Here is a 16,172-nt window from a genome sequence, read left to right as displayed (position 1 = left end):
ACTGACCTGGTCAATGCCACGCCCTTTGCATTGTAGAATGATGACCTCTAACAATTTTGCTGCATGACATTCTGCATCTTCTCCCGCAACTCCTGTAAGAACCTGATCAACAAAGAATATAAATTCCAAGAAGGTTTCATGAAAATGTTTACATCAGAAATTATTTCCTTTCCTTTCCTTTCCTTTCTGAGTAGTTCTGAATGATTACAATGTTCATTGTAGAGACTAAACTACAACACCTGAGGACTTAAACTTGTCAAATAGTCTAGCCTTCTGGTGTCCTGCTCTTAGTGATCAAAGCATCTATCCTGAAATGCCATTCTGGATTAAAACAGGATATGAACCAGTACCTTCTCACACAAAGGTAGAAGCTAAAACACTTAATCTTTCTCAGGGTACTGACTCTTCTGTTAAGAATTACACAAATGCTGCTATTTGTAGACAAAACATTTGTCTCAAAAAATGAAAAATGATGAGTTGGGGTGCTGTAGGATGAAGGAGGAAGAAATATCCTATTGATGGCAACCACTGGCCTATAAACGGCAGACAAGAACTAAAGAATATGGACATGACATGGTACTTAACATTAGAAAACTCTAAATGTACAGATAAGTGTTCTGGAATAACAAAGTAGATTGTAAGAGTATTATCTCTTTTACCATAATATTAATATAGACAAGATAACTGGCAATAAATGAATAACACAACTAAAGAATTACTGTATGAACAAGAGGTCAAAAGGGAAAAATATTAAGTGAAAGACAAGCATATCTAAAACCTTCTTGACAAAAATACTTTTCCCCTTCGTAAATCAGATTATCACTAAGGTTGTTGCCCAAGCTGGCCTTGAATTCATGGGCTCAAGCAATCTTCCTTCCTCAATCTCATCAGTAGCTTGAATTACATCCATACCTGGCAGCAAAATCATTTTTTATTGTGGTGCTACTTCTTAACAAAAACTGTTAGAAATTCAAATAGTATGAATTATATCACCAGCGCCCCATTTAAACACATGTCTCCCCAATCAAACTGTAAGTAAAAATTTATCCCCCTACCCTTGTTGTAAGAATAGTATTTTTACTTTCTAGCCTCTAGAAACCTACAATCTCCAAGTATTTCTTTCCTTTATACATCTCTATCTGACTCTAACTAAAAAAAAAAAAAAATTAAACAAAACAAAACATCTGTCTACTATTCCTGATTCTTTCAAAAAATCTCAAGCTATTGATTCTTTCCTTCTTTAGTTTCCACAGAACTAAGTTAAAGTAAACTCCAGACACTCTAAAAATCAAAACATTTGTAACTCTAAGTAAATGTCAGAAGCCATACAGAAGACATATGCATGCTAAAGTCATTACTAGGTAATCTAGAAAACAAAGTTTTTTTGAACTTTTTCCAGGGAGTGGGGTGTACTGGGGATTTAACTGAGGGATGCTTTACTTGTGAGCTACATGTCTCACTACTTGGTTTAGAGCCTTTCTTGCTGGGTTTCTGTTCTCGAGACTAAAAGGCTCAGGGGTCACTCCAGTAAAACTGGGCTGACTGGGCTGTACAAAATAACCACACAAGAGACACAAATATCTTTTTGTTTGGGGTCGCTGTGATGGCTCCTCTGACCTTAAGGGTCCGCAGAAAGAGAGAGAGGGAGAGCATGCGCTGACCCTTTTTATTGAGGAAAGTTATTTAAATGAGGTAAGGGGTCAGGTTTCAGAGGGCTGAGTCTATCTTCATGATGTTCACTGTCAGCAGGTTGACTGACACCTGGGTAGGCCACACCCAAGGGCACAGTAAGAGAAGGTGACCCACATAAGGCACTTCCATGGAAGATTCTATCCTAATCAGGGCAAGGGATTATATTACAAAGGAATAGGTGAGTGTAGGTCCACCCAAGGGGCTGTAGTAAGACACACCCCATGAAGGGTGGGAAAAGCGCTGCCACATTTCTGTGACTGAATGCCTCAGCACCTAGCCGCGAGGGGAGTGTGAATCGGTCCCATGTAAGATTGGTCTCCCACACTTACTAGCTGAATCTAGTCTTAAATTTATAATCCTCTGGTTTCAGCCTCCCAAGCTGCTGTGATTATAGGTGTGCATCACCATGCTTGAGTGTTCATAGCTTTTAAACCCTTTGATTTTATCAGACCCACGTGCTCACCATGTTTTTCATAATGTGATATCAAATGTATCCTCATAATTGTATAGGAGCAAACTTGTAAGATCTAATATTACCTTAAAATGACCTACCTTTTTGCACATACTGTATATCATCTCAAGATACTTGGTATCAGATAGAAGTGTGTCTGTATCAACTGTTACATAATTATGCAGAAGAGGCATCATGTCTGTATTAATAAAAAGCATCAGTTATACATGTTTACTAATACAAATGCTTTATCTTTGCTTCTGAAAATTTTCCTTAGAAAAGGGCAAATCTGTGAAATCAGATGATCTCTCTATTTTTTTTTTAAACTCCTAGTATGGGGGATTTAACTTAAAGGAGTTTTTACCACTAAGCTACATCCCAAGCCCTCTGTATTTTGAGTCAAGGTCTCCCAACTTGGTCCAGGGTGATCTAAAATTTGACAAGGCTGGCCTCAAACTTACTATCTTCCTTACTCAGCTTTCTGAGACACTGGGAATACAAGTAAACATCATGACGCCCATTTTCTGTCATTCAATTTTAGTAAAGATGTATTCAATTTTAATGCAGAAAGGAACCTATTTCTTAATTGTATTCCTTCATATTTAGTAGTAAAACAAACACACAAATAATCATACATAAAATAGCTATGGGGGCACTAAAAGAGCAAACCTAAAATAACTAAGTCAAAATATAAAACAGAAATCAATACTATGTGTTGTCCTTGAGCATTAACTACTAATGATAACTTACCCAACCAATGAAGAAGTTGGAGCATTTAAAAGTATATAACCAAATGATAAGCTATAAATGAATCAATCAACACGGGGAAAGGCGAAACTTTCAGTATTTTCATGCTAATTAGACTTACCTGTAAAGTAATCAAAGCCATCTTGCTGAAAGACCTCAAATACAAGGGGCAGTAGCTGCCACATCTGTGGAGATACTTGTTGACATGTCAAACTATGAGCCAAAGAGAAGATCTCTTCATAGAATTCTAAAAGAGAATACTAAGTCATTAGGAAAATGTTTACCAATGTGAATGGCACTAAATTCTTAGTACAATATGTGTAATGATACCTAAGACATGCTGCTGTAAAACAGTACCAATGACCTGTAAGCAGATCCCTTCAAGTTGCTGGGTTATCTAAAAAAGAAGGGGGACAAAAAAATCATATGGAATTGCAGCACATTTAATAAATTATTAAGATAATATACAATAACCCACTACATTTCTATATGAAAGCACATTGTTAAATCATGTTGTTATGAATTGACATGCATATTATGAAACTATACACCAATCTGAGAATGAAATTTGATGAAATATCATTGAAAAATGATAAAACACAAATGAAAAACACAAATAATGAAAAAACACAAATAACTTGATTCATCTACTAAAAACTGAAAGGTAATAATTTGCAAATTGGGATATGCAATATAACTACGATGAAGAGAACCTATAGGTTTTGATTTTTTTTGGTCCTGGGGATTGAACCCAGGTGTGCTTAACCACTGAGTCACATCCCCAGACCTTTTTATTTTTTATTTTGAGACAGGGTCTCACTAATTTGCCGAAGCTGGCTTTGAATTTGCAATCCTCCTGTCTCAGCCCCAGGTTCCTGAGTGCTTGAATTACAGGTAAGTGTCACTGTTCCTGGTACCTAGAGGTACTTTTTTGTGTGTTAAGCACTGACTCCTTCAGTCCAGAGGTAACTGAAAAATCACACTTACAAGAGAAATAATCTGAAGGAAGTCATTGTTGCTACCAATCTCAATAATTTTGAAGTCACTGCTGTTTTTCAAATTATATCAGTGAACCAAGGAGATGAACTCGGGCTCCCCGTCACAATCACAATTAATAGAAAATAACTGACTCCTCATTAATTTTCAGTATGGCCTTCAATAGAACCACAAATCTTTGACAGCCATCAGAATGTTAAAAGAACATTCTGGAGATTAAATATTTTCCTACTAATCAGGTATAGAAGGAGATAAACTGAGCATGGTGGTACATGCCTCCATTCACAGACTCAAAGAGTTGAGGGAGAAGGATCCCAAGTTCTAGACCAGCCTCACCAATTTAGCAAGACCACATCTCAAAATTATAATAAGAGCAGGGTGCGATGCAACGTGCCTGTGATCCCAGGAGCTCGAGAGAATGAGATAGAAGGATCATAAGTTGAAAGCCAGCCTTAGTAAAGTGAGTTGCTAAGCAACTAAGAAACAGCCTGTCTCTAAATAAAATACAAAATAGGGATGGGGATGTGGCTCAGTGGTCCAGTGCCCCTGAGTTCAATCCCAGTACCTGTACCCCCAAAAAAGAAGCAAAATAGCCATTTCAAATACATATTATGCAATACATCTTCTTTATTTTATTTTATTTTTTTATTTTATTTATTTTTTAGTTATTGGCAGACACAACATCTTTGTTTGTATGTGGTGCTGAGGATCGAACCCGGGCCGCACGCATGCCAGGCGAGCACGCTACCGCTTAAGCCACATCCCCAGCCCGCAATACATCTTTTTTTTTTTTTTTAAGAAAGAGGGGGGGGGAGAGAGAGAGAGGGAGAGAGAGAGAACTTTAATATTTATTTTTTAGTTATCGGCGGGCACAACATCTTTTGTTTTTTTGTTTTTTTTTGTTTTTTTTTGTATGTATGTGGTGCTGAGGATCGAACCCGGGCTGCACGCATGCCAGGCGAGCGCGCTACCGCTTGAGCTACATCCCCAGCCCCGCAATACATCTTCAATTCCTCAAAATAATCTACTTGTTAAAGCAGCTATAAGATTTCTGATGTCTTCTGCCTATATTCTATTTTAATAGGGAATACAACAATGGTTTATTGGAAATCTCAAGCTTCAAAAGGCAGAGATCTAAAAACACACAGCTATGGATAAGATAACCTATAGAAACATCTACACCAAAATTTATTCCTCCAAATTCATGACAGTGATTAATTTTAGAGGAAGAACAGAAGGAGGGAAAGGAGATTAGGAAGCAATCCCCTGAGGGATTCAACTACATCTAACTGAAATTGCTGGGGCTGTATGTAAGCACACTAGCAGACAAAATGCCTTACATATACAAGGTCATGCATGCAACACTCCACACCACAAAAAAATAAAATAAAATAAACAACAACAACAACAACAAAAAAACCCAAATCATCTGAAATTGTTTTTCCTGAAAGTAAAATCTAAACGTAATATAAAAATGATTAAATGCAATAATATTTGGTAGTGATTAGGTAGTATCAGCTATAGTTTTCTCTATGGTTTATCTTTTTCTGGATGTTTGAAATAATTCAATTTTTAAAAATCCATGATTATAGTTCCCTTAATTTTCTAAAAGACAACCGGAAAAAAAAAAAAAAAAAAAGGTAAGAAGGGCTGGGATCATGGCTCAGTGGCAGAGTGTTTGCCTTGCACGTATGAGGTACCGGGCTCAATCCTCAGCACCACATAAAAATAAAATAAACGTATTGTGTCTATCTACAACTATAAATAAATAAAAATATATTTTAAAAAGATAAGTAGAAAGACTGTTGATGCTTGCAAAACAATTTGAAGCACTCAATATCAGTAAACTGTACACTTACAAATGGCTAAGATGGCAAATTTTATGTTATACATATTTTACCAAAACATTTTTTTTTTTTAACTAAAAATGCAAAGTCAAAGTAGATGGGATGATTATAGAGTCATCTCAGGTCATGCCCTCCAAAAATTATAGCACATTCAGTGTAAAATGATAGTGCATAAAACCTATTCCAGGATGAATCATTTCTTACCTCTTTATGATCTTCAACTACACTAAGAAGTGTATCGATGGTATTGAGAATTCCCATGGCAGTAACTGCCTTGTCATCACTTCCTTCTTCATCTGGACCAGTCTGGATTACTTGGTTAAACGTCATTGCCTAGACCCAATAGAATGCAACTTAGGTTTGTCAATTAAACACTATAAGGTAGTCTTAACACTATTTTAGTTTGCAGGTGTTTTTTTCCCCCTCCAATCCCACCCTGCCCTGCCCGCAACACTTCAATGCCTCCAAATTAATGAATAATTAACAGTGTAGGCTCTATAATCAAATGGTCTTGCTCCATCACTCATAGGGTGACCTGAAACAAGCTTACTTGAACTCCTTTCCTAGACTTTTCTTGACATAACAATTTAGGAAATTCACAGAAACACTGTGAAGATTAAAAGAAACAAGTGGCCAGGTGCAGTGATACACAATTGTAATCCAAATGACCCAGGAGGTTGAGGTAGGAGGATTTCAAGTTTTAAGGCTAGCCTGGCCAATTTAACAGGATCGTGTCTCAAAAATGACATAAAACCTGGGCAAACAGTATGGCATGCTTATAATCCCAGTAACGTAAGAGACTGATGTAGGAGGACCAAAAGTTTGAGAACAGCCTCAGCAACTTATCAAGATCCTGTTTCAAATAAAAAATAAAAAGGGCTGGGGATATGGATCAATGGTAAAACGCCCCCAGGTTCAATGCCCAGAACTGAAAAATGAAACAAAGCAAAGTAAAAGAAAAGGGTTGAGCGTGCAGCTCAGAGGTAGAGCACCCTAGCTAGGTTCGAGCTCCAGTTACTCACACTTTCTCAAAAAGGAGACAAGTTATAGAATGTACTCAATATTATGAATATTTTCATTAATATTACTGGCTAAATCTGTGCTCAAAGGTGAAAGCCTGGTAGTCCTAGCTACTCAGAAGGCTGAGGCAGGAGGATCAAGGCCAATCTGTTCAACTTAGCAAGGTTCTGCCTCAAAAGAAAAAATTACAAATTAATTAATTAATTAATTAAAAATGACTGGATATTCAGTGGTTGAACATCCAGAGTTCAATCCCCAAGACCATAAAAAAATTAAAAAACAAAGAGTACTGTGGAGGCCTACTTATAAATCCAAGCCCTACCATATCCAATGTGGGCAAGTTATTTAAACTTTTACCTGTTATATTTTGTATCTGTAAAATAGTATAATCTTTACCCAGGTCTGTATGAAAATTAAATGAGTTAAATTTAAATGCTTACAAAAAATGGTAATCCAAACATACCAAATGTTGTGTCATTTCTACTGCAATAGGAGTAACTTCTTCACTATATTCACAGATCATTTTCTGAATTACATTGGTAAGATCATCATTTTCTGTTTCTCTTATAATATGAAGAAGGGCCTGCATTACAGGTCTGATAAATGGTGTGATGTATTCTTTAGCTGTAAGAGAAAAACAAAAACAAAACAAAAAAAAAAACACAAACCCTTCTTTTGTAAAACAATTATATCTTTTAGAAACCTGACACAACATGTAAAAAGAGTACTTTCACATAAAAAGGAAGTATGATATGACTGGGGATATATCTCAGTGTTTGAGTGCTTGCCAAGCATGATGCAGGGTTCAATCCAGAGCACCACAAAAGAAGAAAGAAGAAAAAAAAGGTGTTAACTTCCTAAGAATAAGAATTGTACAATTAGGCAAAAAGAAATTCGGTATTTTTCACATGCAAATCCTTTACCTTTTTCTTGATTGCTGATCAACACTTGAAGTGCAATGGCGGCTTCCACTTTTACAGGCATTTCCCTATCATCAATCAGACATCTTCTTGTCAGCTCTAAGGCTGTTTGGAGATTCTGATCACTTTTGAACTTCACCTCACAAAAATAGTGAAGTACCCAGCAAGCCTTTAAAAAAACAGCACAATGACTATAAATATCATACACCAAATTCCCCCAAGCTAATATCTTTTTAGAGTTCAATGTGTGGGAATTTGGAGGCTGGCCAGTGGTAGATATGTCCAAAGAGACAACACTAGACCAGTACTATGATCCCAAGTTACTCTTTGGCTACAATACATTTGTGTGGATAGCAAGATCTGAATGCAAAACACAGACAGACATTGCTACCAGACACAGATGAAAACCATGCACACATTATAGCAGCCATTTAAAGATTTACATTAAACAGACATCCTACATGAAACATAGCTTTTGAAGTAAAACATTCAAAACTTTTAAGTGTAAAAACCCACAGTCATTTATTACAGGATATACATATATAAAATACTACAGCTTGGAAACATACCCTTGCTCTCATATAGCCTAGATCACTGCTGAAGAGAGGAAATACGTGATTCTGCAACATGTATTCCATCTGGTCCTTATAAATCTTTTTCTGTAAATATAAACGATTATTTGGATATAGTTCCAAATACCATCATTTCAATTTCCAAGTAGATAGAACATTGACTATTAATGTCATAACATACATTTACTTTAATCCTCTGACCCCTTGAAACCAAAGCCCCAATACATTCTTATATGTTTAAAATCACCTCATTAGAAAGTAATTAGAAGTCTGGGAGTGTAGTTCAGTGGTTAGAGTACTTTCCTAGCATGTGCTGTGCTGGGTCCTGGATTCAATTCCTAGCACCACAAAAAATAAAAATTTCAATATGATTACTGAGGCCTACCTTGCCCAATCCACAGTTTAAAAACAAAATGGCAAACAAGCTATTAGACCAATTTTTTATAAAAATGGTGTTTAATGACAACAAAGTTAACTTTACTTCTTACTTTTGTCTCACGAAACTTTTCTAACGAAACAACCTCTCTGTATAGTATCTAACTGATCATATATAGCTAGAGAAATATCCTGCTCTCAAACTAATAAACTAGATATCGTTTTTCTGAGCAAAGAGTGGTGGCACACACCTGTAATCCCAGCAATTTCAGAGGCTAAGGCAGGAGGATCACAAGTTCAAGGCTAGTCTCAGCAATTTTTTGAGGCCTAAGAAACTTAGCAAGACCCTGTCTCAAAAAATAAAAAGGGCTGGGGATGTATCTCAGTGGTAAAGCATCCTAAGTTCAATCCTCAGTAGCTGCACCACCACCAAAATAAGATACTTTCATAAATCTAAAATTCAATATTTCCCAAATGGTTAATAATGGTTTTAGAAGAATTCCTTGAACTGCACATCAAATGAACATTAAAGATTCAGTGGGAAAACTTATAAAATTATATCTGTGAATTATAATACAACAATATTAATTTCTTGGATTTGTTAATTGTGCCATGCCAATATAAAATGTAACCATAAAGGCATAGTAGATAAAACAAAAAATGTGATGAATTCAGTGGAGTAAGGTTCCTGGTAGTAAGAAAGGTATAATTTCTCAATATTTACATACATCTGGAGTAGATTTACTAACTTCAAAGGAAAAACAAAATGTAGATCTTGTTTATGTCATATACAATGTAAATAATTGAATTCAGGTTTCTAAACACAAACTAATCTGATTTGTTACTCTTTACCACAATATTTGTGACAAAATCATGAGGTGCCTAGCCTGCAAATGGATGTTTCATGTTTGCAAATTGTCCTAAAGATCCATAAATTTTAGAAGAAAAACATTCTTTAACAACTATTCTGCAATATGTACAGAACAAAACTCAACCTGATGTAGTTGCCACACCAGTAATCCCAGCAATTCAGGAGGGTGAAGCAAGAAGACTGCAAGTTCTAGCCTGGATAACTGAGTGAAACCCAGTCTCAAAGAAAATAGAAAGGGCTGGGGACACAGCCAGTAGTAAAGCATCCCTGGGTTCAAACCCCAGTATGCCAGTAGCTAGTGGGTATATGGGCACAAAACCTCATATGAAAACAAATATCTTCAACACAAGCAAGGAGAGAAAATGTAGATAAATTGGATATCGTATCAAAATCCTATTGAAACATTAAAGGACATCACGAAGGGAGATAGATGTGGTGGCCCAGACATATAAATCCAGCTGTCAAGAGGTTGACTAAGGAGGATCCCAAGTTCCAGGCCATCCTGGGAACAGAGCAAGACTGTCTCAAATTATAAAGAAAAAAAGGATGGCCAAATTTAAAAAAAGTAAGATCAGGAGTAGAGTATCCATGGATTGAATCCCCCACATCACAAAGGTTGTTTAAAAAAAAAAGGACACCATCCATGAAATGAAAAGATAACCTAAGAAACAGAAGAAAATATTTGCAAATCATATTTATAAAAGAGCATATTTTTATAGAATCTATATTGATAATATCTACTCTAAGCAACTACTCTAAGCCAATAAGCCAAAATCTAAACTCTATCTATAAACCATAATTTTGTTTTTGTATCTCAGTTGATCATGAAAGCTAATAGAGCATTTACATAGGCAAAAATAAATAAATAAGCAACCAAGCAAGCAAGTGTCTAGTATTTAAGATCTCTAACCAATCAATGGTAAAAAACAAATGACCTGGACTAGGGTTATGGCTCAATCGTAGAGCACTTGCATGAGGCACTGGGTTCAATCCTCAACACATTAAAAAAAAAAAAAAAAACCACAAAAACCCTAAACAAAATAAAGGTACTGTGTTCATGTAAAACTAAAAATATTTTTTTAAAAAATGATCCAATTAAAAGGGGGAGAAAGGGTTGGGGCTGAGGCTCAGTGGTAGAGCACTACATAGCACGTGTGAGGCCCTGGGTTCGATCTTCAGCACCATATAAAAATAAATAAAATAAAGGTGTTTAAAAAGATGTAAGCATGATACATAAAAATAAATAAATAAATAAAAGGGAAGAGGGAAATATGATTTGAATAGACATTTCTCCAGACTAGATATACAAATGGCCAATAAAGATTCTCATACTGGGCTGGTGATGTGGCTCAAGCAGTAATGCGTTCACCTGGCATGTGCAGGCCGCTGGGTTTGATCCTCGGCACCACATAAAATAAAATAAAGATGTTGTGTCCACCAAAAACTGACAAATAAAATTAAAATTAAAAAATTCTCTGTTTAAAAAAGAAAAAAAAGATTCTCATACTATTAGCCGACAGGAACATGGAAATCAAAACCATGATGAGATGTCATTTTCCATTAACTAAAATGGCATAATAAAAAAGAATATAAGTACTGGTAAGAATGCGGAAAAATGAAAACCTTCATACAGTGCTGGTAGAAACATAAAATGCTATACCCACCTAGGAAAAGAATACTGTGGTTTCTCGACTATAACCACCAATTTAAACTCCTAGGTACATACCCCAAAGAAATGAAAACCTGTATCCCCATAGAAAATTGTACACAAATATTCATAGCACTTTTCATAATATTTAAAAGTGGAAACAAAGCAAATGTTCACCGACTGATGAATGAACAAATGAAATGCAAAATTTCAATAAAATGTACCAACAAAAAGAACTGACAAATGCTACATTATGAACCCTGCATATATACAAAATGAAAGAAAACACTCCAAAGGCCATACATTACACCTCCATTTATATAAAATATCCAGAACAAATCCAGACGCAATTGTACACAAAGAGCAGCATAGGGCTAGGAGGTTTGGGATGAAATGGGGAAAGACTGCTAATGTCCACATGGTTTCTTTTGGGATTGATGAAAATGTTTGAAATTATCCAGGGGTAATGATTGTATAATTCTCTGAATATAACTAAAAACCACTGAACTGTATACTTTAAATGGGCAAACTGCATCATATGTTTACTGTACCTCAATAAACGTGTTAATTTAAATGAACTACCTACATAAGACACACGTTCAAAAAAAAAAAAATACCTTCAGAAGTATTTCAGCTAAAGAGCCAATCATATGTAAGGCTCCATCTTTTTTTCGAGGATCAGCATTTGGTTCTGTAAGAATTTGGTAACAAAATCCCATAGTCTTCTGTAGTACCTAGATTGAGAGATAAGTAATACTTTACTCCAATGCTCCTTAAAAATACACTTAACAAATGACTAACATGTCTGGCATTTGTAACTGAGTATATCTGAACAGATTTTAGGTACTGTAGCAAAAGTTATCTGCAAATTAAATAACTTACTTCTTTCCTCTTACTACAAGCTGTAAACAAAAGTGTTTGGGCAGCAGTGGTAGGAGAAATGAAATCTTCAAATACATCTGGAAAACAAATTTAAAATTACAATAGAAAACAATAATTTTAATTTCATCAAAAAACATTTTCAGGGATGGGGTTGTACCTCAGTGGTAGAGCGCTTGCCTAGAATGTGTTAGGCACTAGGTTCAAATCTCAGTACCACATTAAATAAATAAATAAAGGTCCATTGATAACTAAAAAAATTTCTTTTTAAATTTAATAATAAGTAATTTATAGGTTATGCTGTGTAAAAAGGGCATTTAAAATTTTCTATATCTGATATAAAGTAAACAAGAAAATTAATCTTAATCTTTTTAAACAAATTAAATGGTAACACATCTAATTCTCCTAAAACATTCTTTCACACAAAACACTACGGGAATGTTCAAAATAGGATTGGCAAAAGTACAGAGTATTCTGGTAGGAAAAAGGACAAAAACTCAACATTAGCCAAATTATAATTCTTTAGTTTTATGCAGGAAGTACATGTTACTCCAGGTTTCACTATGCATCTTTTTAATTCCCTCACATATTATGACTGACATTGGATCCAAAAGCACAGGTTAGACACTTAGTGTTAAGGAGTAATCTTGACTATCTAACAGTTTTGGCTTGTGTCAGAAGCACATGCAATCCTCATAAGTAAATAATTTAACACCTACAATTTATGTCTCCTAAAAATAAAAATTATCATGTTATAATTAATGAATCATCTTAAGAAGGGATAAACTGTTGTTTGAAAGAACCAAAGATGAAGCTATAACATCACTTAGGTTTGCTACAGATAATCACTTTAACTTTTACTATTGACATATTGTTTCTAAAAATTAAAATTCCTCACCAAATTTCATGCGTATATATTCATAAGGGTCTTCTTGCCAAAGTTCCTCATCAGCATCTGTATAGCACATCAATGGAAAAATAACATCTTGGATAATGCCCTGCAAATTAAAAATTAAGAAAAGTAATAGCCTTCAGCTTTCAAATTTCAACTGACAAATCTCCTTTAAGTACTAAAAGAAATAAATAACTATGTGTGTGTGTGTGTGTGTGTGTGTGTGTGTTTATTTTGGTACGAGGGACTGAACCCAGGAGCACTTAACCACTGATTCACATCCCCAATGCTTTTCAATTTTTTGTTTTGAGACAGGGTCTTGCTAAATTGCTTAGGGCCTCACTTATTTGCTGAGGCTGGCCTCAAACTTACAATCCTCCTGACTTACAATCCTCCTGTCTCAAACTCCAGACAGGATGGGATTATGAGTGTGCGCCAAATATGACACGAATTTTATTTTCTTGTACTGGGGATTGAACCCAGGAGTGCTTTACCACTGAGCCATATCCCCAGTCCTTTCTTGATTTTGAGATAGGATTTTACTAATTGCCAAGATTGCCCTTAAAGTTAGGATCCTTCTGCCTTTGCCTTCCTGAGATTACACGCATGCACCACAACACTTGGTGTGTTTTACAGTTTAATCCAAACTTTACTAATGCACTTCCAGATCAACTAAAAGTTTTTACCTTTTCTGTAAGAAGTGATTATAAAATAAGACATGCATATATAGGTACACATTAAGTATTCTGAAGGAATTCAATTTAAAATTTTAAGTCTCTGAAATCCTGCAGCTGTAAAAACAAATAAACAAATAAATTACTTATAGTAGGTCAGCCAATTATCCTGGAAAACAATCTCTCCTTTTACTAGTATACAATCAAAGTAATCAACAGAACTACAATAGGAAAAAAAAATTAAAAAACACAAATTTTCAAACTTTGTGGAAATTAATGTTACTTCTATTATATTTACGAAAAGCATTGCAGGTACAAAAATATTACTTGTATATGAGGCTTCAGGTTCTTCCAGGTAAGGGCATGGGAAACTCCTTGGTTTATATAATTTAATGTCTGTTGTAAAACTCGAGGAGCCATGTATTGCTTCTCCTTGTACTGATATAACACCTTCAATAAAACCTTTGGGGGGGAAAAAAAGTTCCATCAAAAACTGAAGTTCAAATAAAAATTAACCACTTATGAAATAAAATAATCTGACATTTCTTTACCTTTGCATTTCTGGGGATTGAACCATGGGCCTCACACATACTAGACAAGTGTTCTAGCACTAAGCAACATCTCCAGCCCAATATGACATTTACCTTAATGTCCAGATCATCATTAAAACTAACAACCAAATTCATTTAATAAGTAGTAATTTTTGAAATTATGTGAAGAAACACATTTACTCCCAAGGCATTTATTTCATAAACAAATTTAAGTAAAAATATATCAAAGGCCTAGTTTCTGATTCAGTATACAATGAAAAACATATGCTGCCTATTGAATTAACACAATATTCTGGGATAGCCCTGTCTTATTCAGCATCTTCTAGGAAAACCTACCAAACTACTCACCTATTTAACTGTGGTCAAGAGTTCTAACTCTAATTGATATTTCACAACATCAATTTTCATTATGATTCAGACTTCTGTGAATCCTAAGAAGATTCTCATCAGAGGACCCAACAGATTAAAGCTATTTCATAATAATGCCAAAATGCTATATGCCCTTCTTTTTAAAAGGGGCTGACATTTGCATCAATCAACTAAAATTCCTTGATACCTAAAAGAATCAAGGAAGTAGCACTAAACCACATACATGTAGAACAAGTTTTCCTTAAGAATGTCTCTGATGAACAAGAAAAAATTATAATTACTGAATTATTAAATGAGAAAGTACACATAGAGGTCACCTGCCATATTACAAAGTACAAAGGTAGGAAGAAAAGCTATTTGAGACTGAAAGGCAAACTAAAATAATTACTCATTGCATGAAAGACAATTTTATGATAGAAAGAACTAAAAAACAAATTACGGTTATTAGACTTGTGCATATGGCAGAATTTTCTCTAAAATAAACAAAATAATCCTGACACTTGAAAGAAAATAACTGACAACATCTTACTGTTTAAATTTCAGTTTTCAAGCAAAAATTAGAATTCTAGGCATCCTGGATTCACCACCATTAGCTTGAGAGCTTTCCAACAGAAAGGATATGTATGCTAAGACTAGTGGTGATATTAACAAGCATGGTTTCTTTTGAAATTGTACAGTGAGGTGATGACATTTGCAAAGCCTGCACTAACTCAATGAATAAACACTTTCCAAATGACAAGTCCAAGATGTTATAAAATCGTGTGTAAATAAGAGACTCAGACTGCAATATACACCAAAATATTTTAATGGAAAATATTCACTGTTAAAAGGTTTTTGTTATTATTGTTTTGGGTCCTGAGGATTAAACTCAGGGTGCTTTACCACTGAGTTCCCAGACCTGTCTAAGTACTGAGACAGGGTCTCACTAAGTTGCCTCGCTAAATTACTGAGACTAGCTCTGATCTTGTGATCCTTCTCTCAGCCTGAGATTATATAAGTGTACCACCACACCCAGCCACTTTAGAAACTCCATATTGCAATGAACTTGGAAGAAATGTGTAGTCAAATTTTGGTGAGATTTTAAAGAATTTCCATAATTATCTGAAGTCTATTACACTTCCATTTTTCAACTTCATACCTGTGAGGCCAATATTTTGTTTTTAATGTCAACCATAGTGAATTAACACAGACTGAATACAGAAGCAGGTAAATATCTAGGTCCTTTCTATTAAAGATTTTATGAAAAAAAAATGTGTAAGAAACAATAAGTCCTCTTTCTAAAACATTTTCATTTTGGAAAACAGCTATTTTTTACTAAAGACAAATTTTTTATATTCAAATGTAAAAATGGATGTTGTTGGATCTTGCCCAGACTGGTCTTGAATTTCTGGGCTCAAGTGATCTTTTTGCCTTTTCTTTCCAAGTCACAGGAACCATAGGTGTATGCCATCATGCCCCACTTATCTATTCAATTTTGTTTTCAATTATAATGATAGATATCAGTGAGTATAACCTTGTAAATGAACGCTCCTGAGTAATGTTTTAAAGATCAGAAAGAAGTCCTCAGACCAAAAAAATGTTTGAGAATTGCTATAGGGTTCAAACATGCAGCCTTCAGATGGAAAGAAAACTAGAAATAAGCAAGAAAGAAATTAACTTTAAAGTAAA

The 16,172-nt window shown here is 34.9% G+C and overlaps 1 protein-coding gene across 1 annotated transcript in view; it reads right to left on the bottom strand.

Annotated features, from left to right (window-relative positions):
- Window positions 1–16,172, bottom strand: part of IPO7 (importin 7) — a 60,415-nt gene that overhangs the window by 8,602 nt on the left and 35,641 nt on the right. Inside the window, exons 9-20 of the mRNA XM_081266399.1 lie at window positions 13,912–14,046; window positions 12,917–13,016; window positions 12,022–12,098; window positions 11,757–11,873; window positions 8,243–8,332; window positions 7,677–7,842; window positions 7,217–7,377; window positions 5,938–6,066; window positions 3,221–3,287; window positions 3,012–3,137; window positions 2,245–2,342; window positions 7–102 (exon numbers count right to left, since the gene is read on the bottom strand). Coding sequence (XP_081122525.1) covers window positions 7–102; window positions 2,245–2,342; window positions 3,012–3,137; window positions 3,221–3,287; window positions 5,938–6,066; window positions 7,217–7,377; window positions 7,677–7,842; window positions 8,243–8,332; window positions 11,757–11,873; window positions 12,022–12,098; window positions 12,917–13,016; window positions 13,912–14,046 — 1,362 coding nt within the window. The remainder of the gene's footprint in view (window positions 1–6; window positions 103–2,244; window positions 2,343–3,011; window positions 3,138–3,220; window positions 3,288–5,937; window positions 6,067–7,216; window positions 7,378–7,676; window positions 7,843–8,242; window positions 8,333–11,756; window positions 11,874–12,021; window positions 12,099–12,916; window positions 13,017–13,911; window positions 14,047–16,172) is intronic.

The sequence above is a fragment of the Spermophilus citellus genome (assembly GCF_964194105.1).
Source record: "Spermophilus citellus genome assembly, chromosome: 2".
Taxonomy (NCBI): Eukaryota; Metazoa; Chordata; class Mammalia; order Rodentia; family Sciuridae; genus Spermophilus; species Spermophilus citellus.
The sequence above is the reverse complement of the archived record's forward strand: the minus strand, read 5'-3'. Positions and strand labels throughout refer to the sequence as shown.